The following is a 25,477-nucleotide window of genomic DNA, read 5'->3' on the forward strand; positions in this document are numbered from 1 at the left end:
TGTGTGTGTGTGTGTGTGTGTGTGTGTGTGTGTGTGTGTGTGTGTGTTGTGTTGTGTTTCCTCTTCAGATATGTGTAGAACTTTATAGTTTTTGAGACCTATTCCAACTCTAAGATTATTTGAGATATCCAGGATGGTGATGATGGGAGTGGTAAGGAAGGGATAGAAAAAATGGCCGATGACAAATCGGTAAGACTTGATCAGTGTGTGTGTGTGTGTGTGTGTGTGTGTGTGTGTGTGTGTGTGTGTGTGAATAAGGAATATGATAGAGAGGAAAGAGTCTAAACTAGGATCTTGAGAAGAATTGGGTGAATCTAGTAGAAATTATGTTATTTGGGGGGAAATTGGTAAATATAACATTTTGTCCCTGCCATGTACCTTTTTTCCAGAGTCAACTAGAAGCATTGCTGTTTTTTTGAAGGAAATTGTTACATTTCAGATGCTGTTTGTGGACAGAATAGTGGATAGTCCACAGCTCTTTATTTTGAGAGATTCTCTAATGTAGAGTTTTAAAGTTATTTGCTAAAGTTCACACAGGTAGTAAGTTGCAGAGGCAGTATTTGAGCCCGTCATCTGACTCCAAGCCCAGTGCTTCTATTTTGTGCTGTAATTCTTGTGTTATAGTTTGTGCATGTGTCTTACCTACCTCTGGACTGTTAGCTTTATGAGGATGGTCATATCTTAACTTTTCCTCTGTCTCTAGCTCCTAGCACAATGTTGAATGAATGAATGCATTATGGCAGCTGGGTGGCATAGTTGATAGAGTCCTGGGCCTAAAGACAGGAAGACCTAAGTTCAAAGGTCTCAGATACTTACTAGCTGTATGACTTGGAGCAAGTCATATAACCTTTCATCCTCGGTTTCCTCATCTGTAGAATGGGGATAATGATAGCACCTACCTCACAAGATTGTGAGGATCAATTGGACAATATTTATGCAGTGCTCAACAGAATGTCTGGCACATAGTAGGCAGTTCAAATGCTTATTCCATTCCACTTCCTCTCCCCTCCCATTTCTGTTTCTGCCATTAATTCTTCTTTGTAAACTTGATTTACAGAATTGCTTCTGTTAGCTCCAGTTTTTTCTTTAATTAGTGAATTAGGGGTACCATTACAGTACCACTGCTTCACAAGCTTTCTCAGTTGGAGTATATTTTACATTTACAGTTACATAATTTCCTAACTTCTCAGAGACTCAGTTTCCCTCTCTGTAAAAGGAGAAATTTGGAATCACTATACAATTTTATAAATGTATTGGACAAAAATGCAGTTTAAAATTTCTAAAATGATTCCAATTGATGTTATAACCATGAAATGTGGTCATTACTAGCAAAATTTTTCAGGGATTAGATTATACTTGGAGCATATTTTAGATTTTGAGATAGAAGGCACATTAGAGACATTATTTGGGACTGATTTTGAAAGAAAATTTCCTTATCACAGTTTTTGATACTCATATGATAAACCACTTGATGGTTTAAAGTTTGCCTAGCTCTAAATTCTATAATCCTCTTCTTCTGTACTATTGACTTTGTCCCTTTAACTTTCAGGTCAGTTTCATTTCCCCCATTCTTTTTATACCTTTGTTCTTACTCATTCAGATATTTTCTCTAATTCCTACTTTTTTCAGGGTTTCCTGACCTAAGAAAAACCTTTTTTTAGCCCATTCTGCCTAGGAAATGCTACTCACATAATGATGTTCATTTTCTATTGGTTTGGGAAGAGTGCTCTTTGATAATGATGAGGCCTTAGATGATGTGGGGATTGTTTAAAAGATATTTATACAGGCTTCTCAAAATAGGAATCAGATATGGACCTATGGACCTGTGGACAGTCATTTCCAATATTGAGAATAGAGTCATCTTTCCCCTTTTGGGGAGGGGGGAGGAAAGTGATACTTTTATCTCAATTAATTAATTATTGAATATTTGCTACATACAAAACATTGTTGCAGGCGCTGGTTTTTTTTTTTTTTTTTGCCCTTTTAAAAATAATTTGGAATGCAAGAAGTACTTTTTGTCTCTACCAATTTTTTTTAAATTAGTTTATTTGTTACTTTCCTACAAATGGCATCACTTTGCCTTTGCACTTGGGTAGTAGCAGCACATAAAAAAGGAAATGTGGTGCACTAGTGTCTGTCTTATATAAGCAGTGATTTTGTAGTCATTAAAAAAGAAAAACTGAGCTTCTCCATTTTAGCAGTGTTAGTGTTGAAAGTTCTTTTCTATCAAATTTTTTTTTCACAAGTGCTGAGTATATTGAGCTTAAGCCACATTTCCTCATTTGAAATTGTAACACTTCCTCCTCTGGACTTTCCAATGGTATTTAATTGGAGGATGGTCATAAAGAATGATTAAGCAAAGATGGAATTAAGCTTATTCATAGATTGCGTGACATAAACAAGGCTGTTCAGGGTCAAAAGGGTTGATGAGAAAAATTATAGTGAAACATTCGACTCTGAATTTCCTGGGTTGCTAAATATTACTAACTAAAGCTTTGTGCAATTTAGAGTGAAAGCAACATGTCATCTGTAGGAACTGGTAATCCTTGCACTGTTTGTTACTACCTATCCTCCCCCTCAAAGTTATTCTGAGTCTATTCCATCTGCCAAATTAGATCATCAACCCACTAGATAGGGAATGTGTAGAATTCTTCATTTTCTATAGCTTTTAGGCTGTTGCTGGCTCCAGCAATTATTAACAAGTGAAAATGACCTATAATGGAACAATTATTCCCTTTTATAAACTATAGCAAATTGAGACTCTTCCCTTTCATTAAATTTTCACTGATTTGAGACTGACAAGTAATCTTAGGGAAAAGAAAAGGGGTTTTCCTACAAGATATTTTTTCCTTCTCAATTCAGTTAAAATAGTGAAACCAAATTTTTACAAGGTACACTTCTAGGTGTTGAGACCTACAAAGACCTACAAACTGAACCTTTTAAAATTATCTTTTAAAAGTCTCTCGGCATCATTATAAGGGGGGAGAAAAATTTATCCCCCAAATGACAATAAATATATCATAAATCGTGTCAAGGTAGAGAGGTTTCAAGAGTGATTGGGGGGGATTTTTCTAAAATTTTTATGAGATGATTACAGGATTAATTTTGTTGCAGTTTGAGACTTGGGTGTTTTTCTTCCCCAAGAAACTCCTTCTTTACACATACCATAGGTCTAATATGCAGAGTCCATGGTCATATTTGCTTCTCTTTTATCTTTTCCCCAGAGGCACCAACAGATTGATCCTATCTTTTGAGATAAATTTCAGCTTGTCTCAAATTATAAGATGGTGTGCAGATGATTATCATGTCCTATAATGTCATATAATTTGCTGCTTTCCATATAGACACATATTTGTCCTATAAAAAAATAAATGCCAATACTATTTTGGGGGAAATGAAACAATAAACCATAACATGCCAGAAGCTAAAATAATTTCATTTTTATAAAGTTTTTGAGGAAGCAAAAAAGCAATTTCTTCCCTATTGAATCCTGAATCTATAACTTCTATTTTCTGTTGGTCTTTAAATCCAGAATTAGGTGAATATGATGAAATGTCCAAGTTCATCAGTCATGTATTAATATTTGTTGGTTATTTTTTTTAGAGAGATTGGGAAGGGGAGAAAAGTTTATGTTATAATAGGTTGGTCCTATCCTTACAGAGCTTATAGTTCTCTAGGGAGATATTATATAAACACAAATATTATAACACATGATAATTGTTTTTAAAAATGAGTTCTAGGTGAGGTCTGAGAAGGAAAGGATCACTATTTTGGGGAAAGGAGGTACCAGGAAAGGCTTCCTAGAAGAGGCAGAATTTGAAATGGATTTTAAAGGGCAGTTGGAATTTAACGGGTAGTGTGGTGATCCACATATCCAGCCCCAGCAGGCTCTCTCTTGACCTCTGCTCCTTTATTCCCAACTACTTAGTGTACATTTCAGTGCACTAAATGTATCACTGGATACATTGGATGTATGATAGGCGTCTCTGATTCTGTATATCTAACATAGAACCCATTATCTTTTCCACCAAACCCATCCCACTTCTGAACTTCCCTACTTCTTTCAAACCTATCACTCTTCTTTTAGTCAGGCAGGTTCATTACATTGATGCTGTCCTCTATTCTTCTCTCCTGAGCCCTACCTGCCCTGTCAGTTGAAAGATCTTACTATCTTTTCATCCACAGCACCTTTTGCACCTGTTGTCTTTACTCAAACAGCTACTATTTTAATTAGGTCCCTTATTACCACTTGCCTGGAGTATCACAATGACCTTCTAACTGGTCTCTTTGCCTTAAGTCTCTGTCAACTCCCACCCATCCTCCACTCAGCTGCCAAAGTGATTTTCCTCATATATATAAGTCTGACCACAGTACGCCTCTGCCACTTAATATACTAGAATTGGATAAAATACAAAGTTTTCTGTTTGGTTTTTAAAACCTTCATTCACAACTTGTCCCCAACCTGCTTTTCCAGCCTCATAATACATTATTCCCTTCCCTGAATTCTTTGGTTCTGACAAACTGGTCTTTTGCTGTTCCTTCTAAGCAATACTCTACTTCTCTCTCTGTGCCTTTATGTTCCTTGTCCTCCATTCCTAGATTGCATTTCCTTATCATTTCTACCTGGTGGAACCCCTTACTTCCTTCAAGATCCATTTTGAGCACTACTTTCTACATATAGTCTTTCCACATCATCCAAATGCTAGTACCATCTCTCCCTAAACTTTCTTGCATTTAATTTGTACTCATTCTTTATATACTTACAGGAACACCTTGTCTTCCCCTGGTAGGATGTAAGTTTCTTCAGCTGTAGGGATTGTTTTATTTTTGGTTTTGTATTCCATGTATAGCTAGTACAGTACCCAGCATATGATGGGTGCTCAATAACTTTATTGATTGCTAGAGGAAGGGTATTCCACATATAGAGAACAGATGAGTAAAGGCATGGAGGGTCTTTATGGGGAATAGCTAACATAGGAAGGCATGTAGTGTGAGGTAAGAAATACAATGGAAAAGTAAAGTGTTGCTAGATTGTATTAAGCCTTGAATGCCAAACAAGACTTTTGAACTTCATAAGTAATAGGGAACCACGAAAGGACATTTTTTCTTTTTAATTTTGAGTTCCAAATTCTTTCCCTCAGTCACTCATTGAAAAGGCAAGCAACATGATACCCATTACATATGTGAAGTCATGCAAAATAAATTTCTGTATTAGCCACTAAGCAAAAAAAGCAAGAAAAACAAAGTGAAAGAAATTATTCTTCAGTCTGTACTTGGAGTTCACCCACTTTCTCTCTGGAAGTGGGATAGCATTTTTCATCATACATCCTTTGGAATTGCCTTGCAACATCATATTGATCAGATTAGCTAAATCTTTCACAATTGATTATCGTTACAATATTGCTATTATTGTGTACAATGTTCTTCTGGTTCTGCTCACTTCACTTTTCATCAGTTCATATAAATTTTCCCAGATTTTTCTGCAACCATCCTGCTCTTCATTTCTTATAGCATAATAGTATTCCATCACAATCATATACCACAACATGTTCAGTCATTCCCCAATTAATGGGCATTTCCTCAATTTCCAATTCTTTGCCACCACAGTAAGAGCTACTATCAATCTTTTTGTGCATATAGGTACTTTTCCTTTTTCTTTGATCTCTTTGGGATGCAGACCTAGCCATGGTATTGCTCAGGTCTTCCTGACTCCAGGTCAGTTTTCTATCCACTGTGCCTCCTAGCTGCTTCTAAAAAAACTTCTAAAAAGTCCTTGAAATCCATTTATGCCATTCCCCCCTTGGCCTCATTATTATTGTCTGCCAGTCTCCAGGCCATATTTTGAAAATACTTGTTCTCCCTAGACTGGAAGTTAAAGGGCTACTCATATGTCCAGTCCCACTATTTATAGGTGTCCAAGTTCTGACTTGTTCTGTTCCTGACCTCAACTGGTTTGCTCTGTTTGGGTAACCTGGTATCCCCTGTGGCTCACCATCTTGAGACTGAGTTTCATGCACTCACACAAGCAACATAATCCACTGCTATTCAGAACTGCTGAACTCAAGAGACCTGCCAGTCTCGGCATTCTCTGGTCACCTAGATTACAAGCATCTACCATGATGTCAGGTTCATTCTTGTAACTTTCTTCATGATTTTAATACTTACCGTACACTGTCATTTCATCTCTCTACCCTTGTTTCTTCCATTAAAATGAGGAACCAAAAGACTGAGAGGCAATGTGACATAGTAGATAGAGAGCCTAGGAAGACCAGGGTCTGTGTCAGTCAAGGCAAGGCACTTAACCTCTCTTTGCCCTTCAGAAACTCTCTTAGACTACATATTTCAGAGCAGTTGTTGACTTTCATTGGTAATGGAAGTTTGCCAGTTGGGAATTCCCTATAGCATTGAAATTCCAAGTTTGACATTTGACTTTCTCCTCTTTTCTTCTTGCCCCCCCCCACCCCCCCCACCCCATTAGTGTTGGGGTTGGATGAGGTTGTAATGGGAATGTAAATTTTTAAGATCTTCCCTGCCCCTAGGCTAAAGTGCACCTGGAGCCTGGGGTGGGAGGCTTGTTTTTCAGTAGATACTTCTTGATTGGCCAGTGAGTCAATAAGGTTGTTACATTCTCTGAGCCAGGAGAAGGCTATATAAGCCCTGGTGTGTACCTTTGTTTTGCGGCTCACTTTGAGAAGTGTTCTGTGATTTGATCTGGATTCTGGGAATCCGTTGTTGAGAGCCCCCCCTCGGCTTTGAAAAACCCAGATGTTGATTTGGTACGGATATAATGGTTGGGCAGTTTGGAAACTGTCTACTTGATCTGTTTCTCTGTCTTGATAATTCTGTCTGTATATTTTGAAGTTCAGGGTGCTGACCTTTTTCCCCTGAACTAGGTAAACGATATATATGTTTGACTGATTAAAATAAGCTTGTTAACCCATTTTGAGTTGCTTTCCTTTATCAAAGCAGATCCAAGAATCTGTGTTGGCAGACACCCTGGGGTGATTGCTGCTACAGGGGTGTTTTAGAACTATCAGTGATGCTAAGGGAGGACCTGATTCAAGTTCTTTGTGTGTGTTTGTGTGTGTGTGTGTGTACACCCACACATATATGTGTATATATGTGAGTACATATATATTTGTGTGTGTATGTATGTGTATATAGCTGTATATTTAAATACAACTCACTTGCAAGTCATGGCATCTTCCTGATGTCATTGTCCTCTTTGGGAATAAAGGACAAATCACAATACAATATATTATATAATACATAATATATATTACAGTGTGTGTGTGTGTGGACATGGTGTGTTGGCAAATATTTAACAATTAGCTCTCCAGAAAAAAAGTTTACGCATAACACACTTTAAAGTTTAACCTGCAGTATTATTATGAATATTATCAATAATAATTTTTGCTAAAATAATGTTAGATATATATTTCCTTCTTTCCTCTAAGATACACACCTCTATATTTGGGTGTAAAAGGATCTTTTTTTTCTTTGAAGGGGGAAGGCAAGGCAGTTGCCCAAGGTCACATGGATAGTAAGTGTGTCAAATATTTGAGGCCAAATTTGAATTCAGGTCCTCTTGATTCCAGGGCCAATGCTCTATTCACTGCACCACCTAGCTGTCCTAAAAGGATCTTTAGAGAGGGAATCTGCTGATGGCATGTTGAGTCAGAGTGGGTTCTAATTTCAAATACTGTTTTCTGTGATGGTTTTTCACGTGTGAAATGATGATATTGAATTGACTAAGTGTTACTTCTAAGTCTAGATTATATTGACCTGTGAAAGTAGCTTCATCCAGTATAGAAGAGATCATTTATATTTTTAAAAAAATCTATGCAGTCTTTGTAATAGGATGACCAAGAGTATATTTGCTATTGTAAAGGTTTTCCTGATATGTGAGGTGACTTTATGTCACTCAAGAAGTATTTATTAAGGACCTTCTATGTGCCAGTCACTAGTAGTTTTTTCTGTTTTTTTTTTAATTAATACTAAATGATGATTTTGCTTCACATATTTTTTAAAAAACTTTTTCTCCCAACAGTTTACCAAAAACACCAGTACCCCTTTGACTTAATATTGTCTTATTTCAGATCCTGTTGAGAACAATTATGAAAATCTACATGTAGTCAATGTTGAAAGAAATGGAAAAGTTATTTACAGTTGTAAGGTATGTTTGTACCCCCTTTACACAGAATTATTTGTTTCTCTTTATACAGAATGGATTGTGAGGGAAAATTGAATGTTAGCCTTTAGTTTATGATTATAATTTTTTGGTAAAATTTAACGTTAGAATTCAATTGTTAAACGTTACGTATGACATAAAACTCTTACATAATTCTATTTTTCTAGAAATAAAACTGTAATGAAATACTCAAAAGCAAATAAATTGCTTTAAATAACCATCAGCCAATGAATGTTAAAATGCTCCTCAAAAAGGTGATGGTTCATGCAACCATTAACAAATAATTTCCAAGGGTTTTTTGGAAATGTGTACTAATCTTAACAGTGTAGCATGTCCTACTCTACACTTTATTTCCCCTTTTCTAAGGGAATCTTCTTAGGGGATTTCCTGAATTTTATTCTATTGTTATTATTTACATAGTTGTTGTCAGTACCATTTTTGGGGGGTTCTGCTTTCCTCTTTCTGCATCATTTAATGTCTTCCTACAAATACATTTTTTGACATGATCTGTGACTTCATCCATATTGTTTAACTTCTAGACTTCAAGTGTAATAATTTCATCGACAAATGTAGATCAGCAAATTTTCTATAACTCAGGTGTAGAAAGTTTCCTGAGTAACTGAGAGGTTTGGTGAGTTGGCCATGATCATATAGCTGATATATTTCAGAGACGGAATTCAAACTCAGGTCTTCCTGTCTCCAAGGCCAACTCTATCCCCTACATCATTTTGTCTCTCTAAGTCTTCACATATTGCTTTGTTCTCTTTGTATCTGTACTTTCTTGTGGTACTATACTATTTGATCACACAATTTGTTCAGCCATAACCCAACTGTTATCCATATAGATTGTATCTATCTTTTAGTCTTACAAATAATGCTTTTAGGAATATTTTGGTACAGATAGATCTTTTTCCTTGTCATCATCCTTGGGATATGGGCAAAATAATGGATCACTTGGCTAAAGGATGTGAACAGTTTTGTACCTCTAAATAATTTATTAATGGTATTTTTTTCTTTTTGATAGCTTAAAAACCAGTAATATAAATTTCTTATCAGACAGAATTAAACACATTCAAGTCTTTTTCAGGAAAATTTTTTTGACATACTTATTCAGTCTGTTGTAGCTATTTTGAGCTTAAATAGTTAAAATTTTGAAGGTGAATCTCAAAAAAAATCAGTTTTACTCTATTGATAATGTACTGTTTTAACTATGTAAAGTAAGTTCATATTTTTAGCTGCCAATGTATTTTGTCAGAGACTATGACTATTACTTCCCTTCTTTCAGTATACATGGTCAGCCCACTTAGATGGGGACAATGTGTTTCCCACGCTGACATAGTCACACGGTGCCTGCTTTCTGCCAAATTGTTACCGTATTTGAACTTTTTGCTTTTAAGCCAGCAGGATCTCAGCTGTTCCAAATATATAACATTTAATAAAATGGATGACTGATTTATTTTTTTACTTTAAAAAAGATTTGATGTAATTTGTTATGATACAACAGATCCTTCCCCAATAAACACAAACACATTTTGGTTAGCCAGTTGACAGAAAGTAGGGGCATGTCCTTAAACTTCAGTATTCTTGCTATGGTTGTATCTGACCAGTTTTATTGTCTTAATGTTGGCTTTATTGATGTTGTAGCAGTCATTGTGTATATTTTTCTTTTGGCTCTTTTCCTTCATTTTGCATCTCTTTATGTATATCTCTGAGTTCTCTGTGTGTCTGAATTTTTCATGTTTGTCATTCCTTAATATATAACAATATTAGAGTATATTAACATACTATAATTTATTGAACCATTTCCTTAGATCCAGGGGTTAAGCACTTAATTTTGTTTTCATCTTTTTGCTATTATTGTTAACAATTGATTTCTTTTAATAGGACAGTAAGAGAAATGTCTTCTTTGGATTATATGATCTCCAAACTAAAAAAAATGAGGTAAGACAGCAGGAGTCTTATGTTATTATGCTCAATATTTACCTTCTTGCTTTTATACTCTTTTCTTTCCTTTCTTGTTTCTCAGTTTAAAATAGCTTCATAAATCTTTCAGTTTTTGTCCTTTTCTTTGTTGCATTCTCATTAAAAAAGAAAGATTGCAAGAGTTCTTAGATCAAAACACTAATTTGTAGAAATCAGCATGAAAAATTTCTAGCCAGTGCTTTCAAATACCATATTTCATAGCATAATCATCACAGATTTTATGCCAAAGTTTTTGCAAAAAAGTGGGGTGTGACCATTATGTGAATCTTTTTTTTTAAATTGTGCTGGTATTACTTAAAAATCATTTATTACTAAACTGTGCAAGATTAGGATGCATGGAATACTCATGAATATACATTAAAATTGGGAAGATGCAAGTCTTATCATACCATGTGACTTATTCGTGGCAGCTTTGTTTGCCTGCCTGCTCCCCTTGAGCCTATGGCTCTTCATTGGGTTGAGTGACAATGCCATTAGTACTCCAGTTCTCTAAACAAACCATGGAAGTCAGCTTTCAGAAATATACTGACAATGTGGGTATGCTGAGAACTCTAGGCTTGTGGCTTGCAATGTGTGAGAGATAAATGCATATCCATATGCCACTGGTGAATACATTGCTGCTCTGTTTACCTTTTAGGCAGCATGAGGAACAGAATTATACCATGTGACAATTACAGGATGAAAAGTTATAAACCAAATTTTGGACTAAAAAAAAACCCCGGGGTGCAATGATTATGCAGTGAAATATGGTATGATATTAAAGTTACACACATTAAGAGTGATTGGGGAAAAATATCAGCATGGTGGAGAGAAGGAAGACAAAGCACACATGTTTCTGTTTCTGAGCCCAGCTTACTTTAAGTGCTAGTTAAGAAACATCTATTAAGTATCTACTATGTACCAAGTCCTATGCTAAGGACTAGGGATGTAAAGAAAGGCAAAAATGCAGTTTGCCCTCAGAAAGGTCATCCTCACATTGGGGGATAAAAGATGCTAACAACATACAAATTCTATCCAAAGTATACGGAAAGTAATGTCAGAAGGAAGGCAATAGCGGTAGAGGGTGGTGAAAGAAGGAGGAGATTAGGAAGGACCCCTAGGATATGGGATTTAAGCTGAGTCTTGAAGGAAGTCAGGGAAACTAGTTGGTGAGAGGAGAGCATTCCAAGCCTGGGAGAAAGTTAATCAAAAAACACCAAGTTGGGGAATGCAGTGTTGTGTGTGAGGAATAGCAAAGAAGGCCAGTTTCATTGGATTGTAGAGGTTTGGGGTTGGAATAAAGTGTAAGAAAACTGGAAAGGTAGGAAGAAGCCAGGCTGTGAAGGACATTAAAAGCCAAACAGGGGATTTTATATTTGATCCTGGAGGTAATAGGGATCAGTTGGAGTTTATTGAGCAGGGAAGTACTATACTTTAAGAAAATCTCTTGGGGTGGCTAGGTGGTGCAGTGAGTAAAGTGCCAGTCCCAGAGTCAGGAGAACCCGAGTTCAGTTCTGGCCTTAGACACTTAACACCCACACAGAAAAACTAGCCATAACCTTGGGCAAGTTACTTAACCCCAATTGCCCTCCAAAAGGCAAAAAAAAAAAATATCTCTCTGGTGGCAGAGTGGAGGATTGATTTTATTGGAGGCAGGCCCAAGGTAGGGAGCCCAAGAGAAGACTCTTCAATAGTCCAGACTTGAGGTGATAAAGGCCTGCCCCAGGATGAGAGTCATGTCAGAGGAGAGAAGGGAGCCACTGAGAGATGTTGTGAAGGTAGAGATGATAAAACATGGCAACAGACTGAATGTATGATGTGAATATAAATGATGAGTGGAAGATGATACCAATTATTTAAATCATGGTGACTAAAAGGATGATGTTGTTCTCAACAGTAATAGAAAAGTTTGGAAGGTTGGTGCTTTTGGGGGAAAGATAATGAATTCTGTTTTGGACTTGTCAAATTTGAGATGTAATAGATGGATGTCCAGTTTGAGATGTTCAAAAGGCAATTGATGGTATAAGACTGGAGCTCAGGAGAGAGATAAAGGCTGGTCATATGGATCTTGGAATCAGCTGCCTAGAGGTGATCATTGAATCCATGGGAGTTCATGAGATCCCCAAATTAGATGGTATAGAGAGGGAAAGAGAAGAGAGCCTAGGACAGAGCTTCAGATTCATCCAAGGTGTGTGTGTGTGTGTGTTATAAACCCAACTGGTTTATAACACACACATAGGTTAGGAGAGAAAATACATAAGAATAAAGAAACAAAGGAAGAACAGTGGGAATAAAGTGAGAGAAGGCAGAATACAGTTTAGTCCGAACAGATAGGAATGTGAGACTTTGGGTGAAACAGAGGAGTCCGCAAAGGCAAATGATTAAAAAAGCTAGGAGGAAGGAGATTATGAACTACATTGAAGAAGAGGTCTAAAGCTGGGAAGGGGTGTGTGTGTGTGTGTGTGTGTGTGTGTGTGTGTGTGTGTGTGTGTGTGTGTGTGTGTATGTGTATGTGTGTGTGTGGTTGTGATTTAAACAGAACAAGATCAGAAAAACCCCACAGAAAAGCATAAAGCATGAGGTGCTATCTACTGACACTATTTCATACAAGAAATGAGCCTGTTACAGAGTCCTTTTGTGGTGGCTGTAAATAAGCCATGCTCCCTCCCCATTTAAGCTGTGGTTGAACAGCTGTGGGTCCAGATATGCCAGATATTGCTTTGGGAGGCTGCCACCCTCCCACAGGAACTGAAAGCCCCTGGAACAAGGCTGGCTGATTGTATGGGCACTGCTGCCTTGTTGGTTGGGGCTGTAAATGCCAGAGAATTTACAAGAATCATGTTGAGTGTTCTTACTGCTTACTCTCTACCCTGCCCCTTGTCCGACCCATACTCTTTGATCCAGTAATACTTCCCTCCTCACTGGTCCTTGAACAAGACACTTTATCTCTAGACACCGAACATTTCACTGGCTGTTGCTCATACTATGAATTCTTTCTTTCACTCCTCATTTCCCTGTCTTGGCTTCCCTGGGTTCCTTCAAGTCTCAGTTAAAATCCTACCTTCTAAAGAAGGCCTTCCCTATCCCTATTAATGCTGTTGATTATCTCTGTTTTATCCTATCTATATCTTGTTGTATGTAGTTTTTTTCATGTTATCTCCCCCATCAGACTGTGGGCCCATTGAGAGCAGAGACTGTCTTATTTCTTTCTTTGCCTCCTCAGCACTTGGTACAAGGCCTGGCACATCAAAGGTGCTTAACCAATGCTTGTTAAAAGACTGACTGATGTAAGTGATCTTGGGCAAGTCATTTAATCCCAATCGCCCTTCCTCCCCCCTTTCCCCCCCAAAAAATAACCCTGGTGAATCATGCAAGTTGGCTTTTGTGTTTCTGTGGTTTTACGGAGAGAACATGTATGAAGACAGGATAGATGAAATATCTGGGCATGGTCAAATAGCACTTGGTATTTTGGGGGACCTGGGCATGTTTCAGGTGTTGCCTAACTGTACCTTACTAAATGCCTTCCCTTTAGGAATATGACCCTTAGCTATCACGTATTTCTATTGCCTTTGTTGCCCAATGCTCAGGAGCCAGAATATCTACACATAAGGGGAACGGGCTCTGAGAAATCATGCCTGGATCAGTGACTTCTGTGTCCCTGAGAATTTTGGCAAGGAAGTATCAACGGATATACTTACCTGAACCTTTTGTACACACACAAAAACTCATTTAAACTGCAACCCATAAATAGGTGACCTATACTTTCTTATTAACTTTTAACTTCTATCAATATATGCAGAGTTGGATTTATTCCACTGGGGTAACCCTAAGCCCTTTAATGTACATTATCTTGGACCCATCTTGGACTCAGCTGCTTTTAGAATATAAATAATAATTATATCCTGAAACCCTTGCAGTTAGTTGGTCTAATAAATTTCATAATTAGGCCCTTATGTTTTCCTTTTACTTGCTGCTGAAGCTCTAAGACTTCTTCCCTTTTGTATTTTCTGAGTGATTTCAATTTGCTTTTCAAAGGGGTGTGAATAATGGTAGCCATCCTTAGCTATTCCTAACTCTTCACTTAGTTTTGTTCTTTTGGAGTGAGTGAATTTTGCAGTTTACCAGCTGACTTTTTAAAGAAGCCAGACTCCTAATCTTTTTGACATTTTGAAACTACCCAAAAAATCCCTACAAAACATAAACGGAGTTTAAAAAAATCTTCCTAATAAACTGTGGAAATTCTTACTAGAGTCTTCAAAGTAAACACTAGTAGGGCAATTGTAGTGATAACTTTTAGGTCAGATTTTTAAGCTAGTGGAATTTTGGCTTGCCAGTATTATCCTTGCCAATTATTGTTAAAAATAAAATTGCAATAATTTTAAAAGGAAAATTTATTAAGGTGATTTATAAGTTTAAGACTGCTATTTAACATGAAACTCCATAATAAACAATTTTATTTCTAAACAGCATCTGTATACATTTGAGAAAGATTTGCAAGTTGTCAGTTGTTCTGTGAACCGTGAGAAAACATTACTTGGTAAGTGATATTCTCTTGAATTTTTGCATTAATAATTTATTATGTATTATCCATTCTTAGGGAGATAATTTTCTTAGACATATTAGTAGGCCCTAACCTACATGAAATCATAGGTTGTGCTGTGCTTCAACTTACATGATTTTGTCATTTCAGTTTTGAAAATCATTCTAAAATCTCTAATAAGACTGTGGTTTTCTTCCATTAGCTGCCAGTTTTATACAATCAGCTAAGGAAATAAGGAATGAACTTCAACCAGGTAATATAGTAATTTTTTACTGTATTTATTAATATTGACCAGTCTTTTTCAGGCTCTTGCATAGGAAGCAAACAAGCATTTACTAAGTGCTTACTACTGTATTGAGCACTGGGGATACAAATACAAGCAAAAGTCCCTGCCCTCAAGGAGCTTATATTCTAATGGGGAAAAGACAATATTCAAAAGGAAGCTGAGACCTGGGTTTTGAAGGGGGAAGAATGGGGGCATGGTTTTAAAGTCCAGAAAGTCAGGAACAGGCCTTGGAGGAGAACGAAGGTAGGTCAGCCTGGGTCCATCTGCAAAATGCATAGAATTTCAAGTTTTCTGAACTGAGTTACTCTGCTTTTAGAATGAAAGCCCCTGGGATCATGAGATGCATTTGTTTTGTATAGTTCCAAATGCATGGCAGATGCACTACTAGTATTGAACAAATACTCATCTTGCCCATCTTTGAAGGCCAAGTTTGTGTTAAGCACCTGCTTGCACCAGGTTCTATGCTAAGTGCTTTACAAATATCACCTCATTTGAGCCATATAATAACCTTGTGAGAGAGGTGCTATTATCATTTCCATTTTACAGTTGATGAAACTGAGGCAGGGTTAATGACTTCCTCAGGTTTGTAGCTAGTGAGTATCTGAGGCTGAATTTGAGCTAAGATCTTTCTGGCTCCAGGCCCAGTGCTCTATCTGCTGTCCCACCTAGCTGCCTTCTAGATGACCTGGCCATCTACACACAGCTTTAAAGTGCTACAGGGAGCACTGATGGAGTGGTTAGGTGTCTGTGTAGGTTATCTCCCCGACTAGATCACAAGCTCTTTCAAGGCAAAGTTTGCATTTTTTTTACATCTCTGGGGTTGTATTAGCACAGTGCCTAAAACAGAGCTAAATAGATATTTCATTCTCCTTCATCATCAACATTCATCAACAGACTTTTTTTTTCTTTTTGGAGGGGGAAAGGCAGGGCAATTGGTATTAAGTGACTTGGCCAAGGTCACACAACTAGTAAGTGTTAAGTATCTGAGGCTGGATTTGAACTCTGGTCTTCCTGACTCCAGGGCTGGTGATCTATTCACTGTGCCACCTAGCTGCCCATTTTTTTTTAAAGCAATTGGGGTTAAGTAACTTGCTCAAGGTTACACAGCCAGTTATTTTTGTGTGGGTGCCGAGTATCTGAGCCTGGAACCGATCCCGGGTCTCCTGACTCTGGATCCAGTGCTCTTACTACGCCACCTGGCCACCCCTTAGCTGCCCATTTTCAATGAACTTTTGAGTGTGTCCTATAATCCAGGTGATGGGATTATAAGAATCAGGACCAGGGATAGGCAAGGTAAAGAGCTGTATACCATACTACTCACAGAAGGTGAAGGAGCAGGGAAAGGGCCACATTATAATAAAAAAATGAATGCACACATTTAGAAAAACATTAAATTTTATCCACTATGATACTTACAGGTATTTCCTTTGTGGTAAACCAATTCTTATGTATTACAAAGTAAACAATTTTCAAGACTTTCTCAGTTATGCAAATTCCTTGTTCTGGCATTGGTTGTAAGATAGTGTCTATGATCAAGTGTTTTGCAATCTGGTTGGGGAGCTAGGGTATACACATAGCAATAAATTAAAATTAGCAATACTACAAAGCTGTACAAGTGTAGTTCTAAATGAGTGATCAAAGTAACATGTGCTAGTGATTGCAAAGAGTTGGAATTTGGTTAAAGAGTAGCAACAAAAAACTCTTCTGCCAGGCTTCCAAGATGGTACGGAATCTGCTCCTCCTTCCCAAACTAGTCCAGGTTCCCTCAGCATTCGTCAGACTTCTCTCTTTACTGTCCCTGTCCATGTCAAGCTCAGTCCTGCCCCAAAGCCTTTGGTTTTGTTGTTCCCTCTGCTTGGGCTTCAACAATTTAATTCAACCCCACATTTATCAAGTGCCTGCTCTGTGCAGACTACTAACTCTGTGAGATACTTTGAAATTCAGATACCATATTTTCTGTTCTCCTAGAGCTTAACAAGAAACTCAGTGAAAAATAAAACATGACAAGTATGTCAGAGAGGGGGCAAACAATGTGCTACATGGAGAATGAGTGAAAGGGGAAGGTCTTTCCTGACTAAAGGCAATCAAAGAAGAATACATGGAAGAAGAAGAAGAAGAATCCAAGTTGGGCTTTAAAGGTTGTGTGGGAACTCAGTCTGAACATGTTAAATAGTGTGAGCAGAGGCATATAGGTGAGGAAAGACAGGAGTTAGAGAGCGGATGATGAGTATCCCAATCTGGCTGGTCAAAAAAGTGAATGAATGAGAGTAATAAGAAATAAGGTTAGGGAATTAGGGTGATTTCACTCCATAGAGGGAATTTTAACTTTTTCATCTGGCAACAGGAAATTGTTGAAGGATTTTGAGTTGGGGATTGACATGTCAGATTGTGGCATAATCAGTTCAGCATGTTAAGCAGGCAGTTATTAAGTGCCTACTATGTGTTAATTACTGACTGAACATAAAAACATAAAAATGAAGTATACTCTGTTCTTAAGGAGTTTCCAATCTAGCTGGAGGAAGTATGCTAGACCCTGTCATTGTGAGGATTCTTAATAATTAATACTTTTATGTCCTTGGCACAGTGGATAAAATGCTGGATTTAGAGTCAGGAAGACCTGAGTTTGAATCCTCCAGATACCTATTAGCTCTGTGATTTTGTGGAAGGTACTAAATCTTTCTCAACCTCAGTTTCCTCATCTGTAAAATGGGGAAAATATTAAGTACACCTACCTCACAGGGTTCTTGTGAAGATCAAATGAGGTAATGGATATAAAGCACTTGGCAAACTTTGACGCACTCTATAAAAGCTAGCCATTATTATTGCCTGTCTTGCCCTACCCAGATAATTCTGGAGCCTTCTGAAGCTTATTTGTATCTCAGATATTTAGTCCTATGGTTGTTAGCAAACCAGAGCGATGATAAAAAAAATTTAGAGACATAGAATGTTTATTCAGGATAAAATGAACAGTGAAGAAACAGAATGTGTTCATACCCCAAACTCCTTGCGACTGTTGTCTCATTCCCCTTTGTCTCCAAAATAGTTTCAGTCTTTAACTCTTCTAGAAACTTATAACTACGATAGGGGAAGGCTTGACTGTATCTTTCAGGAACGAGAGTGAGTGGTTAGGAATTTCAATGAATGCAGCAACAGCATCCCAATTTGGGCATCTGTTGGCCTTTTTACTTTGCTACTGCAGCCACAATGTCTCTTCTCTCTGCTGTTTTCCTCAGCTTTGCTTGATAGCCTTATGATCATTAAAAACAAGCCAACAAACAAAACCTTGCCACTATTCTTGCTGGATTCCTGGTTGTAATCTTCTCCCTCTTTCTTCCTCTTGTTCTTCTGCTTCCTTTTATTCTTCTTCCTTTCCTCTTCCTCCTCTTCCTCTTCCTCTTCCTCCTGCTCCTCTTCCTCTTCTTCTTCCTCCTCCTTCTTCTTCTTCCTCTTCTTCTTTTCCTTCTCTTTCTACCAATCAGCAACAACTCCTAGGGAATACCTCCTGGGAAATAGAACTCTTGTTTTCCTTCAATCAACAACCATTATTTGGGCCTAGGGCCTCATGGGAAATGTAGTTCATGTGTCTGTGCTTACCAAACACATATACACACATATAATGTATAAATATATATATACATACATAGATACATATACATATATGTATAATATATGTACACACACTCACACTTCCCTTCCTTTGTGCAGAAGGAATGGAAGGGAGGGGTGAAGGGAAAAGCTAGAACCTTTTCGTGCCCTGTTTGTCTTGGTTAATTTGGAGGAACAAAAAAGGGAGAAGTGAGAAGATCTCTTAGGAGCCTATTACAATAGCTCATATAAGTGGTTATTAGAACTAGTAGCCATAAGGTATGGGTAGTAAGAATAGTGAAGAGGTAATTGTAAAGAGATTGTGGAGTTAGAATCAATGGGACAAATTGTATTTGAGAAGTAAGGAATTGGGAAGAGTTAAAAAGAAAGAGATAATACTAATGAAGAATGGTGAAATAATTAACTGAAAGCAGTGAAGTAAGAAACAGATTTTTGGATGGAAGATAAGCTCAGTTATAGACATGTCAAGGGGGAAATATTGGTTAGATGTTCAGTCAGAGCATTATGTAGGCACTTGGAAATATGGAACTGGAGCTCAGATTTGGGAGGCATTTGTGTGGAGGTAACATTTGAAACTATAGCAACAAAGAGATATAAAGAGACAGAGTTATCAAGGGCATAGTATAGAATTGGAAAACACTCACTTTAAAAATTTACAAAGAGAAAAATGAGCCAGCAAAGAAGACAGACTGAAAGTGGTTAAAAATGCAGGAGGAGAGCCAGGAGAATGTGGAGTCTTAAAAATCAAGTGAGGAAGAGATTGAGATCCTCCAAGAAGGTGGATTGTCAACCCTATCCAATGCTGTAAAATCAGGATGTATGAAGATGGAGAACAGGCTGCTAAATTTAGAGACTAGAATGTCATTGGTGATCTTGAAAAGAGTAGTTTCAATAGATTGGTAAAGGCTAAAGTCAGATAACAAAGGATTGAGAAATGTTTAGTCTTTTGTCTGGTCACCAATCTACCCATCATGCAAATCTAGTCTCTAGGTAAAGTCACTGGTAACCTTGAAAAGATCAGTTTCAATAGTATGATAAAGACAAGTCAGATTACAAGGGATTGAAGAAATGTTTTATCTTTTATTTTGCCACTGATTGACCCATTATCCAAATCTCGTCTCTCTGTAAGGTCTACTTACTCTAGCCCACACTAATCCCTTATTCCTTGAACTCCTGTTAATATTTTATTTAGTGTCACATACTTATTTCATAGATGCATAGAATATTAGAACTGGAAAGAACTTTAGAGGCCACCTAGTCCAGTCTTATTTTACATATTTAAAACTGAAGCCAACAGAAGTGATATGAAAGGAAGAGATTAACTATCCATGTAGCACCCACTATGTACCAAGTGCCATCCTAATTGCAATATGAATATTATCTCATTTGAAGTGATTCACCCACTGCCATGTAATGAGAGAGCTGGTCCTAGAATTCAATTCTTTTGCCTCCCATGACATTTCTGCTATGCTAAAAGGTCATATAGGATTATAATAAATTTTTTTTCTAAATAAAATCCTACTTCATTAGTATAATCATATTTTTAAATTTTGGTACAATCTTCATCAGAGAAGGAGTATTTAACTAAAGTAGGAAGAGATCTTAAGAACCTTAGTTTTAAAGGCATATGATAGTGTGCCTTTTTTTTGTGGATGGTTATCTATAGTTGCTTAAAATAATGTAATAATATTGCCAAGACATCGGTTCAGGCTCCATGTGAACCAAATAGTTTAACATTCTGTTCCATAGCTGAGAATTTCAATCTAACATTATCTATGTTTTATGTAAAAACATCGTCTATTAGCTATATAGTGCATAATGTATATATGGCCCTTGGAGGAGAGCAGGGCAACTGAAAAAGGGAGTGACTCAGTTAATGCAAATATGATTCGATTATTAGAGAAAAAATAATTTGGAGTACATTCCAGATTGTGTGATATCTCACTTACACACGTAAAAAAAAAATCACATTATTATTGTATACTGATAGTATTTGCCATGGAGCTAAGCTGAGTGAAGCAGTTTAGCTGCTGACCAGACATAGAATGGAGTTCTGTTTGTGTCATATGAAGCCAGAATCCCTGTGCATTTCTCTGAACGTGGCTGTCTGGAGACTTTTGACTTATTTCATCAATGTGGAAATCACTTGTCTGCCACATTTAAAATCCATTTGGGCTATTAAAGTGCTGTTAATTTCTAGCTTAACATTTTTGGGGATTTTATTCCTGAAATTCTACCTCCTAATTCAGTTGATTTATTATGTTTCCAGTGACCTAATGTTACTAATCAAGTCTGTTCGTCTAGCAGGTGAAAATGTGAGGACTGATAACTAGCTGACTTTTGTCAGAGAAGCTACTTTTGTTTCAAATGTAATTCTTTATCACAGTCTAAATAATTCTTGAAAAACTGGTCATTTGTCCACTGCTGTCCCTCCTCCCCTCCAGGGTCCCTGTGATTAGGGCTGATCAAGGACGTCTTTGTTTGCACTTGTCTCTCTTGAAAAACTACTTCTGTCTTCTGGGATGTGTAGATTACATATTGACATGCCACCTTTGGGGGAGCTGTCAAGTGGTTTTGAAGCCTGGGCCTCTACTCTGGGCCTTTGTCATTATTGGATGCTCTTGGATTATGGAAAACTTGTTTGGGTTGTGGAAAGGAATAAATCAATTGCTGTCCACAAGTAGAACTGAATTCTGTTTGTGTAGTAGGAAGCCAATGTTCTGATGTACTTTTCTGAAAATGGTTTTTCAGGGACTTTTTGGACCCATTTTTACTAATGTGAAGATTAAGAGTAGGAAAAAAATTTAATTCACATTAGTGCCCAAATTTCCCCAGCTTGTATTCAGTTTAAAGGAGTTTGTAGCAATTTTTTCTTCTGTTCACTTTTGGGAAAGACACAATATTACTTTGTAAAAGTCTTAATCACCTAATGTCTTAATTTCTTTGTAGCCTCTAAGTGCTTGACTTTGTTGGTTGAAATTCATCCAGTTAACAACGTGAGGGTCCTGAAAGCTGTAGATAGCTGCGTCTGGGTACAGGTAAGCTAATTTGTTACTTACTCATCACCTTAACAAAAAGGCATGAAACTCCAAGTAAAGCTGTATTTTCTTCTGATAAAAATATTCTTATATAGCATCAAAAATATAAATACATTCATTTAATGTGACTTTATATGCAGTACTTCTATTATGTTCTCACAGAGTGAAATAGTTAAGCTTGTATGTGGAGGCATCCCTCTATTCCATTCACATTGGCCTGCTCCTTGTTCCCTACACGTGTCATTCCACCTTCTGCCTGAGCTTTTACACAGGTGGTCTCCCATATATGGCATTTACTTTCCTCTCATGTTGACATTTTAGAAATTCTTAGCATTCTTGAATGCACAGTTCAGATATCAGCTTCTATAGAAGTCCTTTCCTAATTCTCCCTACTTCTTAGTCCCCTCTCCTGAAAATTTCTTTATTACTTTGTATATACTTTTCTCTCATTAGACTCCAAGCTCTTTGATAGCAGGTACTGCCTTTTGCCTTCCTTTATATCCTCAGCACTTAGCACAGTGACCGGCATGGAGTATGTGCTTAATAAAAGCTTATTGGTGGACTGATTTTATATGTACCTACTTGTATATATTATATCCCCTCAATGGAATGTAGGTGCCTCAAGGGCAGGGATAAGAAAATTGAGACCAAGTCATAATCTTTGAATTCCCAGAACGGTTAACATTAAATCTTCGCTGAGTTAGGGTCATAAACATTGAAACATGCTATAGTTTGTGGGACTTCTGAATAGGCATTCCAAATATTACCTTGGCTCTGTATTGTCCAAACAGATCCCAGTCCATATCTTTCACGAATCCAGGCTGGGGTTTAAGACTAAACCATTTTTGATGTTCACTTTTTCCTCCAAAGAAAATCTCCTTATTACTGGGAACTTCCACCTAATGGACCCAGGCTCTCTCAAAATCATAAAGCAACTTCCACCCCTTAACATAGCTATCACCAGAACAATGTTCTGTCACCTACTCAGTAGAGGAAACACAAAGTGGAGAAAGTATCAAGGGTCCCTGAATGAGTCTCCTTTCTTTAGTTTCCACATGGGAGGGGCCAAGCTGGGATGAGGGGAAGAGAACTGCCATACCCTGTTATGGAAAGTCTCTTGAAAGAGTATGTTACTTGTCATGAGGGGAGAGTAGAAGGAAAAGAACATTAGGTGTGGGGTCACTCCCTATCATTTAAAGGTTCACCTGCTCTTTCTGCTCTGTGGCCAGAAAGGGAAATGCCTTGACATCTCAAAAAAGAAAGCCCTCTCTCTGAGAAGTCACATACATGGCTGGCCAGAAGCAGGAAGAGTACCTCATTTGACCCCTGTTACACCTACAAGCTACCATATGCATATGTATGTTTCTTGTGATTATGCATATTTCTGAACCCAGTTCAAACTTGTACTGCAGTCCTCTCCTACCCCTGGTCCACCTTCCTTTCTATTATAACATATATGTATCATGAATCCTGAATTAGATCCGCAATTCTAACATATATATATATATATTATTGAAAATATTTAAACTTTTTTTTTGAAGCAATCGGGGTTAAGTAACTTGCTCAAGGTTACACGGCCAGTTATTTCTGGGTGTGGTGCAAACTATCTGAGCCTGGATTTGATCCCCAGGTCATCCCAACTTTGGGGCTGGTGCTCTTACTCACTGAGCCACCTGGCCGCCCCAAAAATATTTAAACTTTTGAGTTATTGGTTCTAATAATAGCAACTTTGAGCTGCTGATGTTGTCATATATGTTCTAATAGACCAATATGGGTACAAATATTTCACAAAAAAGATTTGTTTACTCTACTAGTTTTTCATTTAGTTTTACTGTCTTTCTTCAAAAGTCAAAGTAGCAGAAAGGAAGATAATTTGAGGGAAAGAATCCATTTTCAGTTTAGGCCCCAGGACTAGGTCTTTGGAACAAAGCATACTTCAGATAATGTAGCACTGTTTTCTTGTTTATTTTTTAAAGTACTATTTTTCTGATGTCATTAGCTAATAATATTATGCATCACTCCTCTTCCTACATTCTACAACACAGCAAAGCTGGCCTTCTTATTGTTCATTATGTATAACATAACATTTCTCATCTCTGTACCTTTCTACTGGTCATTTCTTGTGCCAAGAATGCATTTCTTTCAGGGGTGGCCAGGTGGCGCAGTGAGTAAGAGCACTGGCCCCAGAGTCAGGAGACCCAGGATCAGTTCCGGCCTCAGATACTTAACACCCACCCAAAATAACTGGCCTTGAACAAGTTACTTAACCCCAATTGCTTAAAAAAAAAGAATGCATTTCTTCCTCATCACTAACTCATAGAATCTCTTGTTTCCTTCGAAATTCCTTTTAAGCATTACCATTGATAGGAAGACTTTTCTGATTCCTTCTTCCCAGTTATTATTGCCCTCCTTTCCAAAATCACTTTATATTAAAAAAAATTCTATAGTTACTTATATGTGTACATGCTGTTCCCTTTAACAGAATATAAACTCATTGAGGTAAGGGTCTGTTTCATTTTTGTCTTTGTATTACTAGCACCTAGCATAGTATCTGGTATTTAGTATGTTTAGTGAGTGATTATTGATGTTTTGGTTTGCCTGACTCTTGAAAGAATGATGAATGAATTATTTAGATTATTGAAACCATCAAATGATATATTAATATAAAATTTTCTTCATTATCAATTATTTGAACTTAAAAAAAATACTTGAGGATGAAGTAGTGTTCTTTTTCTACTTCTACAGTTGTTTGATAATGTCTGACTTTTTGTGACCCAGTTGGGATTTTCTTGGCAAAGATATGGGAGTGATTTGCCATTTTCTTCTCCAGTTCATTTTCTTTTATCTTTTTTTCTTTACTTAAAAAAATTCAAACAAATTAAAAAACTTAAATGCACAATAAGAAAAGAAAAAGAAACATTATAAACTTATATATTAAAACAAATACAAAATAAGAAAAGAAAAAAAAAAGCATTGCCACATGCACAGCAGAGTATAAGAGAGGATTCAAAATATACAACAATAAATTTTCATTTCAGGAAAGCCTATTATAAACACTAAGCATTGTGTTCAGATTTATCTATTTTTTTTGCTTCCTTGTAATTTTTCTTTTGTTCTCAGCAGTGTACTTTTTACTTTGTTCTTTCACTCCCCCTTCTTCCCCTACTCCCCCCAGAAGGTATAACTAAGTGTGGATATATTTATGTATGTGTGATATTTACACACATATACATATATTGATATATATACATACATACACACAAAGATATATACATGCATATGCACATCCATATGTACAATTACATACACATACATATACTTAGATATCTATAATCATACTCATATATAGACATATATATTTATATGCATCTATGTAAGACTGTACTATACTTGTTTGTTCTCTGTTTCTCTGAGGGTGGATAACCTCTTCCTTGATAAGTCTGAGTCTTTCCACAGTTTTCTGAGTCTACCAACTCCTCATTTCCTACACCACAGCAACATTCTGAACTTATATTGTCTAGTTATTATAAATTATCAAAAAATTGTCTAAAACAATATTGATGAGTAAAGCTGACATATAGTGTAGTTTCCCTAGTTTTCTCTTTTGATTAAATACATTTTAGCTTTAACTTTGTCTGAGATCATAATTTCTACCCCTGCTTTTTTTCCCTAATAAATTCTACTCTTGATCTATATGTTTGTGTGTATCTCTTATTTCCATTCCCTCCTGACTGTTCTACTTTACTTCTACCTGCTACCTTGCCCTCTCCCCTCAATGGATCCCTCCCTTATCCTCCTATTCTCGTTAATCTAAACACACTTTTATTACCCCCCATCCTATTCTCTCACCCTCC

The 25,477-nt window shown here is 37.0% G+C and overlaps 1 protein-coding gene across 3 annotated transcripts in view; it reads left to right on the forward strand.

The window, feature by feature from the left end:
* Positions 1-25,477, forward strand: part of LOC138176039 (gamma-secretase-activating protein-like) — a 116,026-nt gene that overhangs the window by 6,234 nt on the left and 84,315 nt on the right. For all 3 annotated transcript variants that reach the window (XM_069106778.1, XM_069106779.1, XM_069106780.1), the window contains exons 2-6: positions 8,100-8,176; positions 10,076-10,132; positions 14,621-14,690; positions 14,896-14,946; positions 21,535-21,623. In XM_069106778.1, coding sequence (XP_068962879.1) covers positions 8,100-8,176; positions 10,076-10,132; positions 14,621-14,690; positions 14,896-14,946; positions 21,535-21,623 — 344 coding nt within the window. The remainder of the gene's footprint in view (positions 1-8,099; positions 8,177-10,075; positions 10,133-14,620; positions 14,691-14,895; positions 14,947-21,534; positions 21,624-25,477) is intronic.

This window comes from Petaurus breviceps, unplaced genomic scaffold (genome assembly GCF_028583685.1).
Source record: "Petaurus breviceps papuanus isolate PSGF00001 unplaced genomic scaffold, PetGlider_PUasm1.0 80, whole genome shotgun sequence".
NCBI classification, from domain to species: domain Eukaryota; kingdom Metazoa; phylum Chordata; class Mammalia; order Diprotodontia; family Petauridae; genus Petaurus; species Petaurus breviceps.